Here is a 14,279-nt window from a genome sequence, read left to right on the forward strand (position 1 = left end):
AATGGGAAAATGTCGACATCCAAAGCCCGCGTAATGCGAAAACAACACAGGAACAAAATGCCCGACATAATGTCATTGTGTGTTTAAATGTCAATAAAATTATGTTACACGCGAATACACAGTTTACCAAGTTCATGTTGCATCTGACATGCTTTGACATTTGTCCCCATATGATCTTTGACCTCCAATGATGCCACTCACCAAGTTTTAACCAATCGGACAAAGTTTAAAATAATTGCCCTTTGACCTTCGATTTCAACGAAATGTAATTTATAACACTTCTAATATTTTTCTCGATCTCCCGTATGAATTTGGACAAGTTTAAGGCCAACGGGACAAAGTTTTCAAATTTTGTTATTCGACGTCGGCGATCTCATACTGATGAGAGTAATCAATTGGTCATGCACTATACATTAGTATGATTAGTACTCCTTGTGTCAGTCTGTTAATTCATTGCCTACATTGGGCAAAAGCGACAATGACATAATTATATTTAAACTTTCTGTAAGGGGGTACTACACCCCTGTGGTAAATTTGTGACTATTTTTGCATTTTTATCAAAGAATAATAATGCACTGGTAACAAAAGTTATGTATATTATTGGGGCAAGGATTCCAATTACTACACTGACATTTCAGTGACTTACGACAAGCGGTTCAGTATAGATGATAGAAATGAATATCATAGCGGTACCTTATTTCTTATCATAAATAACGAACCGCTTGTGTCACTGAAATTCCATGTGTAATTGGACGTAGCCTCTATAATATACATAACTTTGTTACCTGTATATTATTTTTGAGAAAAATGCAAAAATAGACCAAATTTATCGAGGGGTAATGTACCCCTTAAACACAGCAACCTTGCAAACGCCGTCAAATTTAATTATATTGTATAATAAAAAGCTAATAAACTCAATACTATACTGATGTCTTTCTTCAAACCCTAATTAATACACCTTGGGATTTTTGCTTCACCGATTCACCTGATGTTTATGCTTGGAATAATTTCAAAGACCTTTTTGTTGCTGTTGTCAATGATGTTGTGCCCAGTGCGCTTCTTGGATAACCAAAATTATGATCAGGCTACTCAGAAAGTAGCCGTAGATTCCGGCGTAGATACAAAGCTGCTACATTATTATATCCAGAAAAAATAAAAGAACTTTAGAAACAAGGTCAATTACGAAGTGAAAAGAACATATTCTAGTTCATCATGGTCATATCAAATCTCTTGCATGATGTTGGTCAAACCCCCAAAAGATTCTGGTCTTTTGTCAAAGAAGGCTGCTCCCTCTACCGGTGTCTTCTTTTGTTCGATAACAATAACTCCATTACCAATCATGTTGAGTTGACCGGATTGATGTGATTGACAAGTGTGCTGACCATCCTGGAATGTTGTTACTTTCGACCAAGAGTACGGATGGTGCTGAGGTGCTTGAAATTCTCTCCAAACTTGATAACTCTAAGCCTCCAGGCCAAAGAGCTTTTAAATAGAAATAGAGTCGCAATAGATTATATAATCTTTTGTTCGTTTGATGCCGATTAGAAGTTGCGACAGGCTATTCATAAAAGTGGTACCATTGTTTCGAATAAAGGGGTTCCGCCATTAAATTGGTCACTGATCCGGCATCATATTAACGCTCTACACAACAGGCGAGTATCAATAAGTGACCACACTACAGTCATGTGTAAGGGCAGTCATGTGTAAAGTGGTACCATTGTACTCACGTATCCCAAATGTGTGCTTGTGTGGGTCTGAATTCTATAAGGAGGCTTTAGCTGTCGATGCAATCATCTTTACCACCCACCCGACGTTAGGCGTTTCATTTAAATAAATTGAATGCTCTTGCTGATCGATATTATTAGAATGTATGAAGGCTGCCATATCCAGTCCATATATCTATATTACACTATAATGGTAATCGCTATACGTATACATTTAAGTATAAGTATAGGCCTATAAAGGTTGTTTTAAAGAAATTTCCATTTAATTTGATTTTAAGAAGGAGATTGGTATAGAAATAGTGGCGTACCCAAAGAGGGAGGGGGTTGGGGAGGGGCAGATTCACCTCTGTGAGAAGTCTTGGGACGGAGGAGGGAGGAAGAGGGGGAGGATATGGAGAATGAGAGAGGGCTGGAGGAAGGAGAAATAAAGAGATATAATAAAGACAAGTAGATAAATAGAGATATAAGGAAAATGATGGGAATGAGAGAGGGAGGGTGAGAGGGACAATGAGAGCGAGGGAGTGATAAAGTGTGGCCTATGAAAGAATAAGTACAGAGAAGGGAAAAGAAAGGAATGACGAATACATTTAATAATAGTTATTAGGCCTATATAATAACTAAACACATAATAACACTGGACAGTCATTCGATGATGTCAATGCCTTTATTCGTTACGTAATTAAAACGCCCAGTCAGATGTATTTCACACCTACCAAACACAACTCACCCAATTTCGCAAACTGGACGTTGAATGTACACTCTCATGAATATTGATTGGCAACATTTTCCAATATGTCAACGCTCTAATCGGAAACAATAGAACAATAGACCCTGCAGAGCGTTGCTCCAGGCCCTGATGGCATCAGCGCTTGACTACTGAAATTATTTACTCCGGTAAGTTGTGTAGATGTATGTATCTTTAATATCAATAATACGGTCGATTCATAATACGATGCGCCTCCAGCGTTTGCTGGGGGAGAAATACACATGCACAGTGCTTAATGGGAAAATGTCGACATCCAAAGCCCGCGTAATGCGAAAACAACACAGGAACAAAATGCCCGACATAATGTCATTGTGTGTTTAAATGTCAATAAAATTATGTTACACGCGAATACACAGTTTACCAAGTTCATGTTGCATCTGACATGCTTTGACATTTGTCCCCATATGATCTTTGATCTCCAATGATTCCACTCACCAAGTTTTAACCAATCGGACAAAGTTTAAAATAATTGCCCTTTGACCTTCGATTTCAACGAAATGTTATTTATAACACTTCTAATATTTTTCTCGATCTCCCGTATGAATTTGGACAAGTTTAAGGCCAACGGGACAAAGTTTACAAATTTGACCTGTGACTTTCGACCTCCGTATTCCCCTCATATCAAGGATTCCACCCACCATATCAAGGATTCCCAATCGGACCAAGTTAAAAAAATTTGACATTTGACCTTCGACCTCAGATTTCAACCGAAGGTTGCTTAGAACACTCCTCGTATTTTTCTTGATCTCCCGTGTGAATTTGGCGAGGCTCGGATCAGATTCAGAAATCAAACCTCACCTCACCTCACCTCACCTCACCAGGCTGTGTTCGACCATTGTTGGACGTAGCCCTCTTCATGATTCTTCTTCCACTGTTCTCTGTATCTTGCATTTCTTGTCCATGTAGGTCCCATGTAGGCAGTAATGTCATCACGCCACCTCCTCTTCTGTCATCCTCTTGATCTTTTCCCTGTTCTTGGTTGCCATCCTGTAAGCCGTTTAGTCCATTTGTTATCTTCCCTTCGTGCAAGGTGACCTGCCCATCTACATTTCGCTTTTTTGAGTTTCACCATAATGTCTTTGACTTGAGTTTGACGTCTTATTTCAGTGTTCTTAATTTTATCACTTAAGGTAATGTGTAGCATCTTCCTTTCCATTGCTCTTTGGGCTGTTTGTAGTTTCTGTTCCAGGTACTTGGTTGTTGTCCATGTTTCTGCCCCATATGTCATTGTTGGCAATACACACTGGTTAAACATTCTACTTCTCAGATACATTGGTAACTTTTTATCACATAGAATGTCCTTAAATATTCCAAAGCAACTCCAGCCTGCCTTTATTCTGATCAAAGCTTCTTCCCTGGTGTTGTCCTCCATCTTCACTGTTTGGCCGAGATATTTATAACCATCCACCTTTTCGATAACATCCCCTTCAACTACAATGACATCCTCTGACTGGTGGTTTGTCATATATTTTGTTTTGCCCTTGTATGTGTTCAGTCCAATCTTTTTAGTTCCTTTATTCAGATCATTTAACTGGACCTCCATATCCTTTACTGATGTTGTCACCAAAGCTACATCATCTGCAAATCTCAGATCTGTTAGATTCTCGCCATCTATGTTGACCCCCCTCTCCTGTAGGTTCAGCTTTCTGAATATATCTTCCATTGCTGTAGTGAATATTTTTGGGGATATTACCCAGCAAACTCAAAACGTTTTCGACATCATTCGCAAAAAGTTATAAAAGGTTGTCAGAAAACGTTTAAATGTCGGGTTATATAAAGGGTATATTAAGAGTATAAAACGTTTTCATAACCTTAAAAAACATTTTTGATAATCTACTGCTCAGCAAACAAAAATGTTTTAGAGAAAACGTTTAAATGTCGGGTTATATAAAGGGTATAAAACGTTTTAATAACATTCCAAAAACATTTTTGAAAACTTGATACAAAACATTCTAAACATAATGTTATTTTGGGGTTGAAAAAATATTTTGCGAAAAATGTTTGCCCAAAATATTATCAATAACGTTTTAAAACGTTTTCATGACCTTTATATAACCCGACATTTAAATGTTATTAAAAAAAAAAAAAAAAAACATTTTAAGAACATTTATGTGTTTGCTGGGTTCAAATATTTTAACATAATGTTATTTAAGTATTGACACAATATTTGGCAAAAATGTTTGCAAAAATAGTTTACAATAACATTTTTTTTATACTTTTAAAAATATTGTTGTAGCGTGTTTTCATACAAAACGTTTTAAAACGTTATCATGACCTTTATATAACCCGACATTTCAATGTTATTAAAACGTTTTTACCTAAACCAAAAGCCAAAATATGTGGATTTTGGCTGTGGCATTTGTGTAGATGTCCGCAAGAATTTGGACATACCCTTCATTGATTCCAACTTTACGTAGTGCTGTAAAGAGGTCTTTTTGTTCCACTGAGTCAAAGGCCTTATATAGTCTATATATCCAATGCATAGCTTCAAACTATATTCATTTGCCTTCTCAATAAGCAATGATAAGTTGGTTGATGGCATGCAGATGGTCTACTGTGGAATATCCACTTCTGAAGCCTGCCTGTTCTCTTGGTTGGTTTTCATCAAGCACTCCTTTTATTCTGTTCTGTATTATCCTTGTGAAAATTTTGTACACATGTGAACACAGGCTGATATGTCTGTAGTTTTTTATGTCTGTTTTTTCACCTTTCTTTTAAAGGAGATTCAGTTTTGCCTCTTTCCAGCAAACTGGTATCCTTTTTTCATCCAATATTTGGTTATAGAGTCCAGCTAAATGTTGAGTAATCCCCTCTCCTCCAATCTTGATTATATCACTAGTAATGTCATCTGTTCCTGGTGCTTTGCTGTCTTTCATCTCCTTTACCGCCATTTCCACTTCTTTTTGTGTTATACTTGGGATGGCTGATATGTCTGGTGATATTGTATTTGGTTTTGCCTCATTTGATTTGGAACTATGCAGGTCTTGATAAAAGTCTGCGCATACACTAAGTATGTCTTGCCTGTCATTTGTCAAGACACCGTCTTTTTGTCTCATTTGGTGCATTCTTGATTTCTTCCGGTTCAGCTTTGCAATATGCTGAGGCCCTCGTCCACTTTTGAGACTGATTTCTATTTGTTCTTTTCTCTTCTTTCTTATCCTCTGTCTACGTTTTTTCCTCACAGTTTTGACGAGCTCTCTATATTCGCTCTTTTCGGGTATTGATTTGTCGATAATTTCTCTCAATTCTTTCCTCCTTCTGTCCAGGGCCTCTCTTTGTCCTCCTCAGTTGTTTGCTTCCTCCTCTTCCCTTGTGGAGCTACTTCTGCTGCCATTTCCATCACAGTGCTGGATATAATTTGGTATTTTTGGTCTAAATCCAACTCTTCAATGTCTAGTCCCTCAAAGCGATTTTTCAATTCTTCTCTTTTAGTCGTAGGATGTTAATCTTGCTTTTCTGATTTGCTTTTCATTTCTGATAAATTTAAGTCCTATATCTACTTTTGTGATAACTCCACAGTCCTGGATAATTCCTTTTGGCTACTGAGAATAAAGTCTATTTGGTTTCTGGGGTGTCCATTGGGGCTTTCCCATGTCCAATAGCGGTTTTTATTTTTCTTGAAGAATGTGTTGCCTATAACAGCTTATGCTGTGCTGCAAATTCCTTTGTTGGCTTCTATTGCCTTACTCACGTCTTCATAGAATATTTCTACTATCTCATCATGTACATGTTCGCTAGTGTGCGCATAACTTGGATAATGCTTATTTGGTCTTTTCCTGTCAAATGAAGGTCGAGTGCAGCTACTCTGTTGGAGTAGCTTTTTATTTCTGGGACATAATCGGAAGTACAAGAAATCAAATTCCTTTTTCTTCTGTGTCCTCTTCAGTTTTGCCATGATTATATAACCACATTCCTCCCTGTAGGTCAACAATCCCCTGTCCTTCTCTCTTGGTTTCTGCTAATCCAATGATATCCCATTTGAATTCTTGTAGTTTATCCAACAGTGTTTCAAATACTCCCTCTGTTCTCAGAGTCCTTGTATTATAAGTACAAATATTCAACATTTGTCCAGCCATTTTCCCCGTCTCAATCTTGACGTTTCCGTTAGGCTTTGGCTTCAAGACGTCATGTTGAGCGTTATGACTAGGCAATTTACAGCTTCTGCATGGTTGGATAACCAAAGATTATGATCAGGCATGGTTGATAGAGTGCTCTGCGGCCTCTAGTTGTGCTACTTTCCATAATCATGAATGTTTTTTGCCATAAATCGACGTGCTGGCAGGGCGTGTTGTCGATTGAGGTTTCTGTCAATACCTCACCCTTATTCTGCTCTTATCTGTAGACAATCCTGGAGGTGTAGGTTCGATGTTCTTGAGATCTGCAACCATCCAGACTGCTCCAACAGCCTTTCAGGTCACAGAATATTGCCCCAGAAATCAAACCAGTAAAAGCTATCTGAACATTGTGTCGTTCTTCACATTGTAACCATGGTAACTGCAAACCCAAGGAAAACAACCAGTTGATTAATATCAAAAGTGTTCCAAAGTCAAGGCATAAACATCAATTGTCACATTTGATCTTCAGTTTGTGCTTCATCATCAATATGATCAGGGCCAGGGTTAAAACTACTGTTTGACTAAATAACCATTGTTAGATTGGAAATTCTATGAAGAAATGATTTCAATCTATCAGCATCATCAACCATATCATAACAGAATAAGATTGTTTTCTTCGAAATTTTACCAGAAAAGAAGGTGAAGATGGGAGTCTAAAAAGTTGATTTCATAATTTTCAACGAGAAACGCACAAATGTGACCCGGCAGCACAAATGAGCCGTAAATTCCCTAAATTGTATTCTTAGTTACGATATAAAATGTGTACCAAGGGCATATTCATCGGTAACTTAAGCTGGCCCGACATCCGTCTCATTTTGATAGTCAAAAACTAATCAATAATCCTATTGTTGAAGTGGATAATAAGCTTCTACCTTAGATGGCTATAGAACTTTTAATAGCTCTGGTCTTTGTTTGCTTTTGCTAAATCCTGTTCAAGTGGTGGTTACCAGGCATTGTATTTTGTACAGGTATGCATAACCAAAAATTACACCACATTTCGCCATACTGCATTTTAGAAACGCTTGCTGTTAGAATAAGAAACATTTGAATTGTAATTATTGCACAGGTCACGGCGACCCTTTGACCTTTCCGGAAAAAGCCGAGTGGCAGGTTTTTCAAATAAATATTTTCTGTGTAAAAACTGTACCATCAGATAGGTAATGGAATATATGAATATTAACTGTACATCTATCACAACAATTTTTGATAACAACTTGCGTCACAATTGATCTAGTATAGAAGGTAGAGAATTTATTTCAATCTTATATACGCCATTTTTTTTGGAATTAAGTGAAAATTAATTCTGTAAAAACTGTAATTTTTTGACAAATTATTAAAATTTGATATTTTTCATATTTTTATATAACAGTCCTCGAAGTAAATTTTATAAATCTAATGACATATTCTTAAAGTGTATGTATAGCTGGAAGCATATTGAAAATATGGATTTTTTTCCCCAAAATGACCTACACTTTAAGTAAAAATCATCATTTGCGAATTTCAAAAAATCAAAATTATTTTATATCAAAAGGACATTCTTCGTTGTTCAGAATGCAATTCAACATGTCTGATGTGTTCTAATGTCCCGCCATAAATAATCTCCAAACATTCATACCCCATCCCTTAAATGGGGAAACTTAGGCAGGCGATAAAGAGAAAATATATTTACTTTAGCACTTATGGACTGTCAATTGAGACTTTCAAATAACAGCCCTCACTTAACAGGCATTAAAATGTCTGTTAAGTGAGGGCTGTTATTTGAACAGTTATGGGATTAGTTAATAATATTATTTTGATAAATTTCAGGTGGTGGTCGCAGTGCATTCTCTAAATTCAGTAAATATCCACCGTCAACCGTGTAATTGAATGGGATTATTTTGAAATTTTAAAACGCTCGAAATATCACAAACAAATAGGCCTATGTTAATAAATAATATAAATACAAGCTAAAACCGTTGGGGTTCGATAATGAACCCCACAAAATTAACCGAGTATATTGGAAAATGCCATACGGCCGGGCGGTGTCACAAGTTGTCGGCTCTATCATGCCACTCGCCGCCTGATAGGTTTCTACCTCTTACAAATGTTATTCGGGTCAAATTTATTGTCAAAACACGGAGGTAAAATAGCATTGAAATAGAAATAGATGTATCAAGGACGTTTATGAACATTAATAAATAGATGTATCGAGCATGTTACGTTTATGAGCATTAAGACATAGATGTAACAAATTGTTATACGTTTATGAACATTAATAAATGGATGTATAGAGGATGTTACGCTTATGAACATTATTTTCAATATTGTTAACAATATTGCTTGTATGTCAGCAAATGAAAGTTCTGTAATTTGTTGAAATTCTTCAATACTAAATTATTTTGAATGTCATCAAATTGTAAATCTCTAGTCACATTTTCGATGTATTAACAACTAGCTATGTAGCAAAGACGTTAACTTCATGTACAAAACATTAACGCTCTTATTTTGTAAACATTGTATACCCATAGCTACATTAATCAACAATAAATGTTCTGTAATTGTTCCTTATCCTTCATTTCTATTAGACTTTCAGTGTATTAGTAAGTAGATGTATATATGTATGTTATTCGTTTGTAAACACTTTATTTCATAAACATAGGATACCCAAAGCTACTTATTATGCTAACAATGAACGTTCATTGACTGTTAGGCTAAGTAAACGTTACAGGATAATATGTATTCAAATTCTGCCTCAAGGTTCCTGCTTAAATTGTGTTCAAGAATCATGTAAGATTTATTTGGCCCACCTTTTGCCAGTAAATAGGCTGTCATGAATTATCCAGTGTATTTTTATTATACGTGCCCGGTCTTATCACTTGGTACACAATAGCTCACCAATCTGAAAGCCTGTTTTAATCACAATGGTCAGAATTAAATAGCCAAAATGATTAGACAAATAGGCTACACTGTCCATACACTGAGTACAGTCTCATTGCAAGATCATAGGCTAAGTACCGTAGTCCTTGTCATTTGAGGTATGTAAAAACATACTCATTATGATCGATGCGAATTATAGAAACAGTTCAAACAATAAAATAACTACACCTTTATCTTGACACTTCCTCATTTGTTCGCCCTGTTCCTTTTTAAAGGAATTTTTATTGTTACATAGGATAGGCTTGTCAAACCTTTGCCACCAAAAATTCTGATTAAAGCCACTTAGCTCATAAAGTGTACTTCTTATGATGTGTTTATATTATGCATACATATATATCGAGATTAGTTTCTTTGGCTCCGCGCAACGAAAATATGAGCTACATTATGGCAGTGCCGGCTTGCGATCACGACGACATAAACATCCGTCCAACACCTATGTTCCTTTCTATTTACGTCAGTGAAGAAAATGACCAATCATTTGATAGATTTCACGCTCAAAAGGGCGCATGCGCTGAGGTGGTTTGAGAAAGCAGCTTATATTATGGCAACGCGAAATGTAGTAGTACACTTTATTCTTGCGTTGCACACGGATGTATTAGAACTGTATCATTGGTCGTCTAAATGAGAACGTTCGTATTACACACATCTATAGCTCTATATCTATCTGTTTGAAGATAATTTATCATCATCGCTGGGAATGTGAATTGTGCCAAGATAATCTAAATCTATTAAAATACATCGCTTATCTCAGTTTTGAAGATGGGGAGTTGCACGAAAGTCTTAGACTACAACACAAGCATGATCATGCTAAACTTGAGCAGAGAAATGGTAACAGAAATGCAAAAGTCCCTGTTATACTCCTCGGTTGATAAACTGATGATAGGTCGCATCTTGCCTCTGGTATTTGCAATGGGTTTAGCTGGAAATTTGTCATTTCTTTTTACCATGCTTCGCGTAAAATGGATGCGCACCGTTACTAATTACTACCTGGCTAATCTGGCTGTAGCAGATTTGTTATTTCTTTTAGTCGTTGTTGGGGAGAAAATCATAGCGTACAGTAGCAGTCAACTAAAGGGTGATATTTTGTTTGGACACGTCGCCGGTTGTATCTTAACTAACTTCCTGAGAAGAATCACATTTTACGCATCACTTTCTCTCGTCACGCTGGTTTCACTGGAACGATTTTATGCCATATGTCGACCGGTTCAACATCGAATGCTGAATGGCAAAAAGGGGACTTTTCAATTGGTTGCTATTTGTTGGGTGCTATCAGCTCTTTTTGCCCTAATACTCATTCCAAGTGGCTCAAATCTGTGCATAACTGAAATCATCTGGCTAAATGTGGACGGTTATCAAGATTTGCCGAACAAGCTCTCAGCATGCCACGCCGTAAATAACAATTGGACGATTGCGTCAGAAGGACTTTTAACAGTTCCATTTGTCATAGCGCTTGTGACAAACACTTTCCTGTACTCTTCGATTATCATGAATTTACATCTGCGTGCCTCTTCAAAGAGCGCCAAATCTACACAGAGCATAGAAATCCGTAACCAAGTAGCGCGTATGCTAGTCATCAACGGGACAGTATTCTTCTTGTGTCTTGCACCTTTCCAACTGGCTAGCTTTACACGTATGGTACGTAACGCTTTGGGCTTGAGATCACTCCTCGATTCACTCTCACTTACAGCCATTGTGTGGTTTTTCCGTGTCCTTGTGTATCTCAACAGTGTGATCAATCCCATCGTATACACAGCAACAAGTCCAAGATATCGGCATGGATTTTTCATTGCATTTACATGTGGAGATGCTGAAGATAGAAAGAAGTACAGCAGGGGATCACAAGCAGCGACAAGTGCTACGGAAAAAACATGTAACACAAAAATATAAATAAAAAGAATAAAAAGAAAATAACAATATAGTTTTGCTATGGATGGTCATACATATCGGTGGTATTTATCTATCTATATCTATCTATCTGTCTGTCGATCTGTCTAGAGGAAGGTGAAGTATGTGCGGCTTTATGATCGTAAGTATGCGTGTGACGCGTGCGTGAATGTCCAAAAGATGCGTGGGTGTGCGAAATTCGGAAAGAGTTAGTGTGTGCCAAAGACCCAAAGGGTACCGCCATGTTTGCTTGTCGCTCAAGGAAGGCACTAAAAATGTGTACCTCCGGATTATTTCGCCATTTGTGTTGTGCGAGTAATGCCGATTACTTGAGCTCAGTGCTACGCGCGCAAACTTTGATACTTTGTATCACTCAAGCTTGAAGACGCAAATTATTGTTCGATATCGGGTTAAATGCCGGAGGTACATTATCTTATTCATGACAAACGATAATGGCGAATTTACTTGGGTACAAGCATTACGCAAGGTACAATTCTCAGTTGGTACTCTTTGTGTCTAATTTCTTTGGTGTGTGCTTAAATTTTGAGTCTCTTATGTTTTGAGAATACACGTGTAAGGTCTGTGACTTTGGAATGTATGTGCCTATTCAAAAAAAATGTTCACCTTAACTTCGGTAGTATTGTCAATGCTCTTTCGCGGTTCCGCCGCAAGTCTGCCGACAAACCGCCCTTGTACGCGTGAGTATATGCTCTGCGCGATTAACTTTACGATCGCGATTCAATACTGCAACCGGCAAAATACTCACCGAACCAAATATTGGCTATATCGAGTTTGAGAGCATGTGAGATGTTTGAGATGTGAAGTTTCAGTCTGGCAGTGATATTTTATTATTTGAATGAATATAACACTTCCTTTTTAAGCGTTGCATTACTTAAAACAAAGTAATATCCGAATATTTTGTGTGATTGTGTGTATAGTAAGTTTGCAAGTTGGGCGGTTTGTATGTGTGAATGTTTACAGGTCTGAGTATGTTTTGACAGTTCGAAAAATCTTGATGTTGTTGCTCAAAGAAGTTGTGCATATTTTTAATTGATATGGTTTCAATTATTGTTATGATATCATATTATGGGAAGCTGAAATAATAATTAGAATTCAATCATAATTAGCAAATATCACCATTGGTCAATTGATCTTTTTATTATTATACAATTATTATTATTTTTTTTTACTTTTGTACCAACCATTAAAGTCTCATTCAGTGATCCCGGCGCAGGTGTAAAAAATTAAATTGTTTCTAAATTGCTTAAAAGTGAAGGATAAGTCATTCAAATTGGCATTTGATATTTTTGAATGAAAAATTTGGCAAAAAACGAAGAAACCAGCAGTATTGACAAAGTGGAATGCCTTATTTTGTCTTAAATACACGGCTTTCGGCTGAACCACTAGCAGGCTATGTGAGCACATCTATAACAATGACAAAGGTGCCAAAATCTATATCTTGATGATTTTTACGATCGTCCGGATGAGCAAATCACTAAATGGGTCTTTAAGTACATATAGGAGGAAACGTCAACTATTGTTATGTAATTTATCAATAATGAATGGTATTTTATTCATACGGTTATATGGTGCTTTTACAAAATGGTACCTAAATACGTCAGTCTTACCAAGCAAATGGTACCTAAATACGTCAGTCTTACCAAGCAAATTTAAAGTTTAAATAAAAAGGTTTGACCGTCTCAAGCGATTAATCTTGAACCACCAATATAACCCTCAATCAATAGTATTTTGTATTTTTAGCCACATGCACATCGCAATGAAGATATGAACAAACGTAACCATGCCTTCATAATATACTGTAGTAGGTTATAATTTACTGCTCGCATTTCGCGTTCTTTTGTATGTACTTATTGTGCAAAAATATTTGTAGATTGCACTAAAATATTTAAAAAATATATCGTCATAATAAGAGCAACGCTGAACAATAATGCCATCTGAATTACAAAGTGTCCCCAAAAAGGTTACATGTAGAAAATGAGTTGCATTTTGCAATGGTCCAACAAAACAATGTTTTTACTATTGATCCATCATTCCTGTCAGTGTAAGTTTAAACTCTCTATTATAATAACAACTCAAATTACAAGCGCAAAACCAAAGTTGAACACATTTTTTCTTTATTGCTTTTATTTTTTCATGGTTGAACTTATTGCACAAAAAGAAAATCATTGGTAATTTAATATTGCACATCTGAATCCAATGTCTCTGCTCATCAAAATAAAAACAAATTGCTGCGTTTCATGCTACGGCTGGACCTTCTCAATGTGCCCCGCCAAGTGCTCGGCAGTAATGAACCCCGTGTTGCATTAACATGTCATGTAAACAGCTTGCGCATGCACATGTTTGTATGAAAAAGAAATTTCTATTTCAATACTAAGTTAGATTATTTTCAAATACTAGTATCTACATATAACCTTTTTTTTTTTTTTTGGGGGGGGGGGGGTCGGATGCACGGTATGATAGAGTTCATTTGATGTTAAATAATACTTTTCAGTGCATTATGTCTTGTTATTAGTTCTCAGGAGTTTCATGTGAAGTAGAAAAAAAAACAGAATCGAAAGAGTTCTAGGGAACAATATTTGACATTTATGTAGTAAAATTAGAATCCCGTATGGGTATAGCAATATCATGCATGTCAAAAAATTTTTCTTTCTTAATTATTTACTTTTATTTCAATTTTTTTACTGAAAATGTTTTCATTTTTACAGAACATGTTCCTTTTTTAATACACAGTCTTTGTAATGGAATAATATGCGTTATTTATGTCCCAAAGGGTCATATCTAGACATGAATAGCGACATTTCATTGGTTCATATAGCATGTATAACCAATTAATAAAATAAAATATAATTAAAT

General features: G+C 36.3%; 2 protein-coding genes across 2 annotated transcripts; one reads left to right on the top strand and one right to left on the bottom strand.

The window, feature by feature from the left end:
- Window positions 1-5,204: 5,204 nt before the first annotated feature.
- LOC140158667 (uncharacterized) lies at window positions 5,205-5,555 on the bottom strand. Its single transcript, XM_072181848.1, has one exon. It carries the CDS (start codon window positions 5,553-5,555, stop codon window positions 5,205-5,207), a length of 351 nt encoding a protein of 116 aa, XP_072037949.1.
- A 4,530-nt stretch (window positions 5,556-10,085) lies between these two features.
- On the top strand, window positions 10,086-13,840 carry LOC140146232 (thyrotropin-releasing hormone receptor-like). The gene has a single exon (XM_072168018.1). The coding sequence runs from the start codon at window positions 10,281-10,283 to the stop codon at window positions 11,406-11,408; it is 1,128 nt and encodes a 375-aa protein (XP_072024119.1). The 5' UTR covers window positions 10,086-10,280; the 3' UTR covers window positions 11,409-13,840.
- The last annotated feature ends 439 nt before the right edge of the window (window positions 13,841-14,279 follow it).

Source organism: Amphiura filiformis, chromosome 1 (genome assembly GCF_039555335.1).
Source record: "Amphiura filiformis chromosome 1, Afil_fr2py, whole genome shotgun sequence".
NCBI classification, from domain to species: domain Eukaryota; kingdom Metazoa; phylum Echinodermata; class Ophiuroidea; order Amphilepidida; family Amphiuridae; genus Amphiura; species Amphiura filiformis.

Excerpts from the sequence above, each read along its gene's own strand:
- LOC140158667 (XM_072181848.1), bottom strand. The coding sequence starts at position 5,555 with ATGCACCAAATGAGACAAAAAGACGGTGTCTTGACAAATGACAGGCAA.
- LOC140146232 (XM_072168018.1), top strand. The coding sequence starts at position 10,281 with ATGGGGAGTTGCACGAAAGTCTTAGACTACAACACAAGCATGATCATG.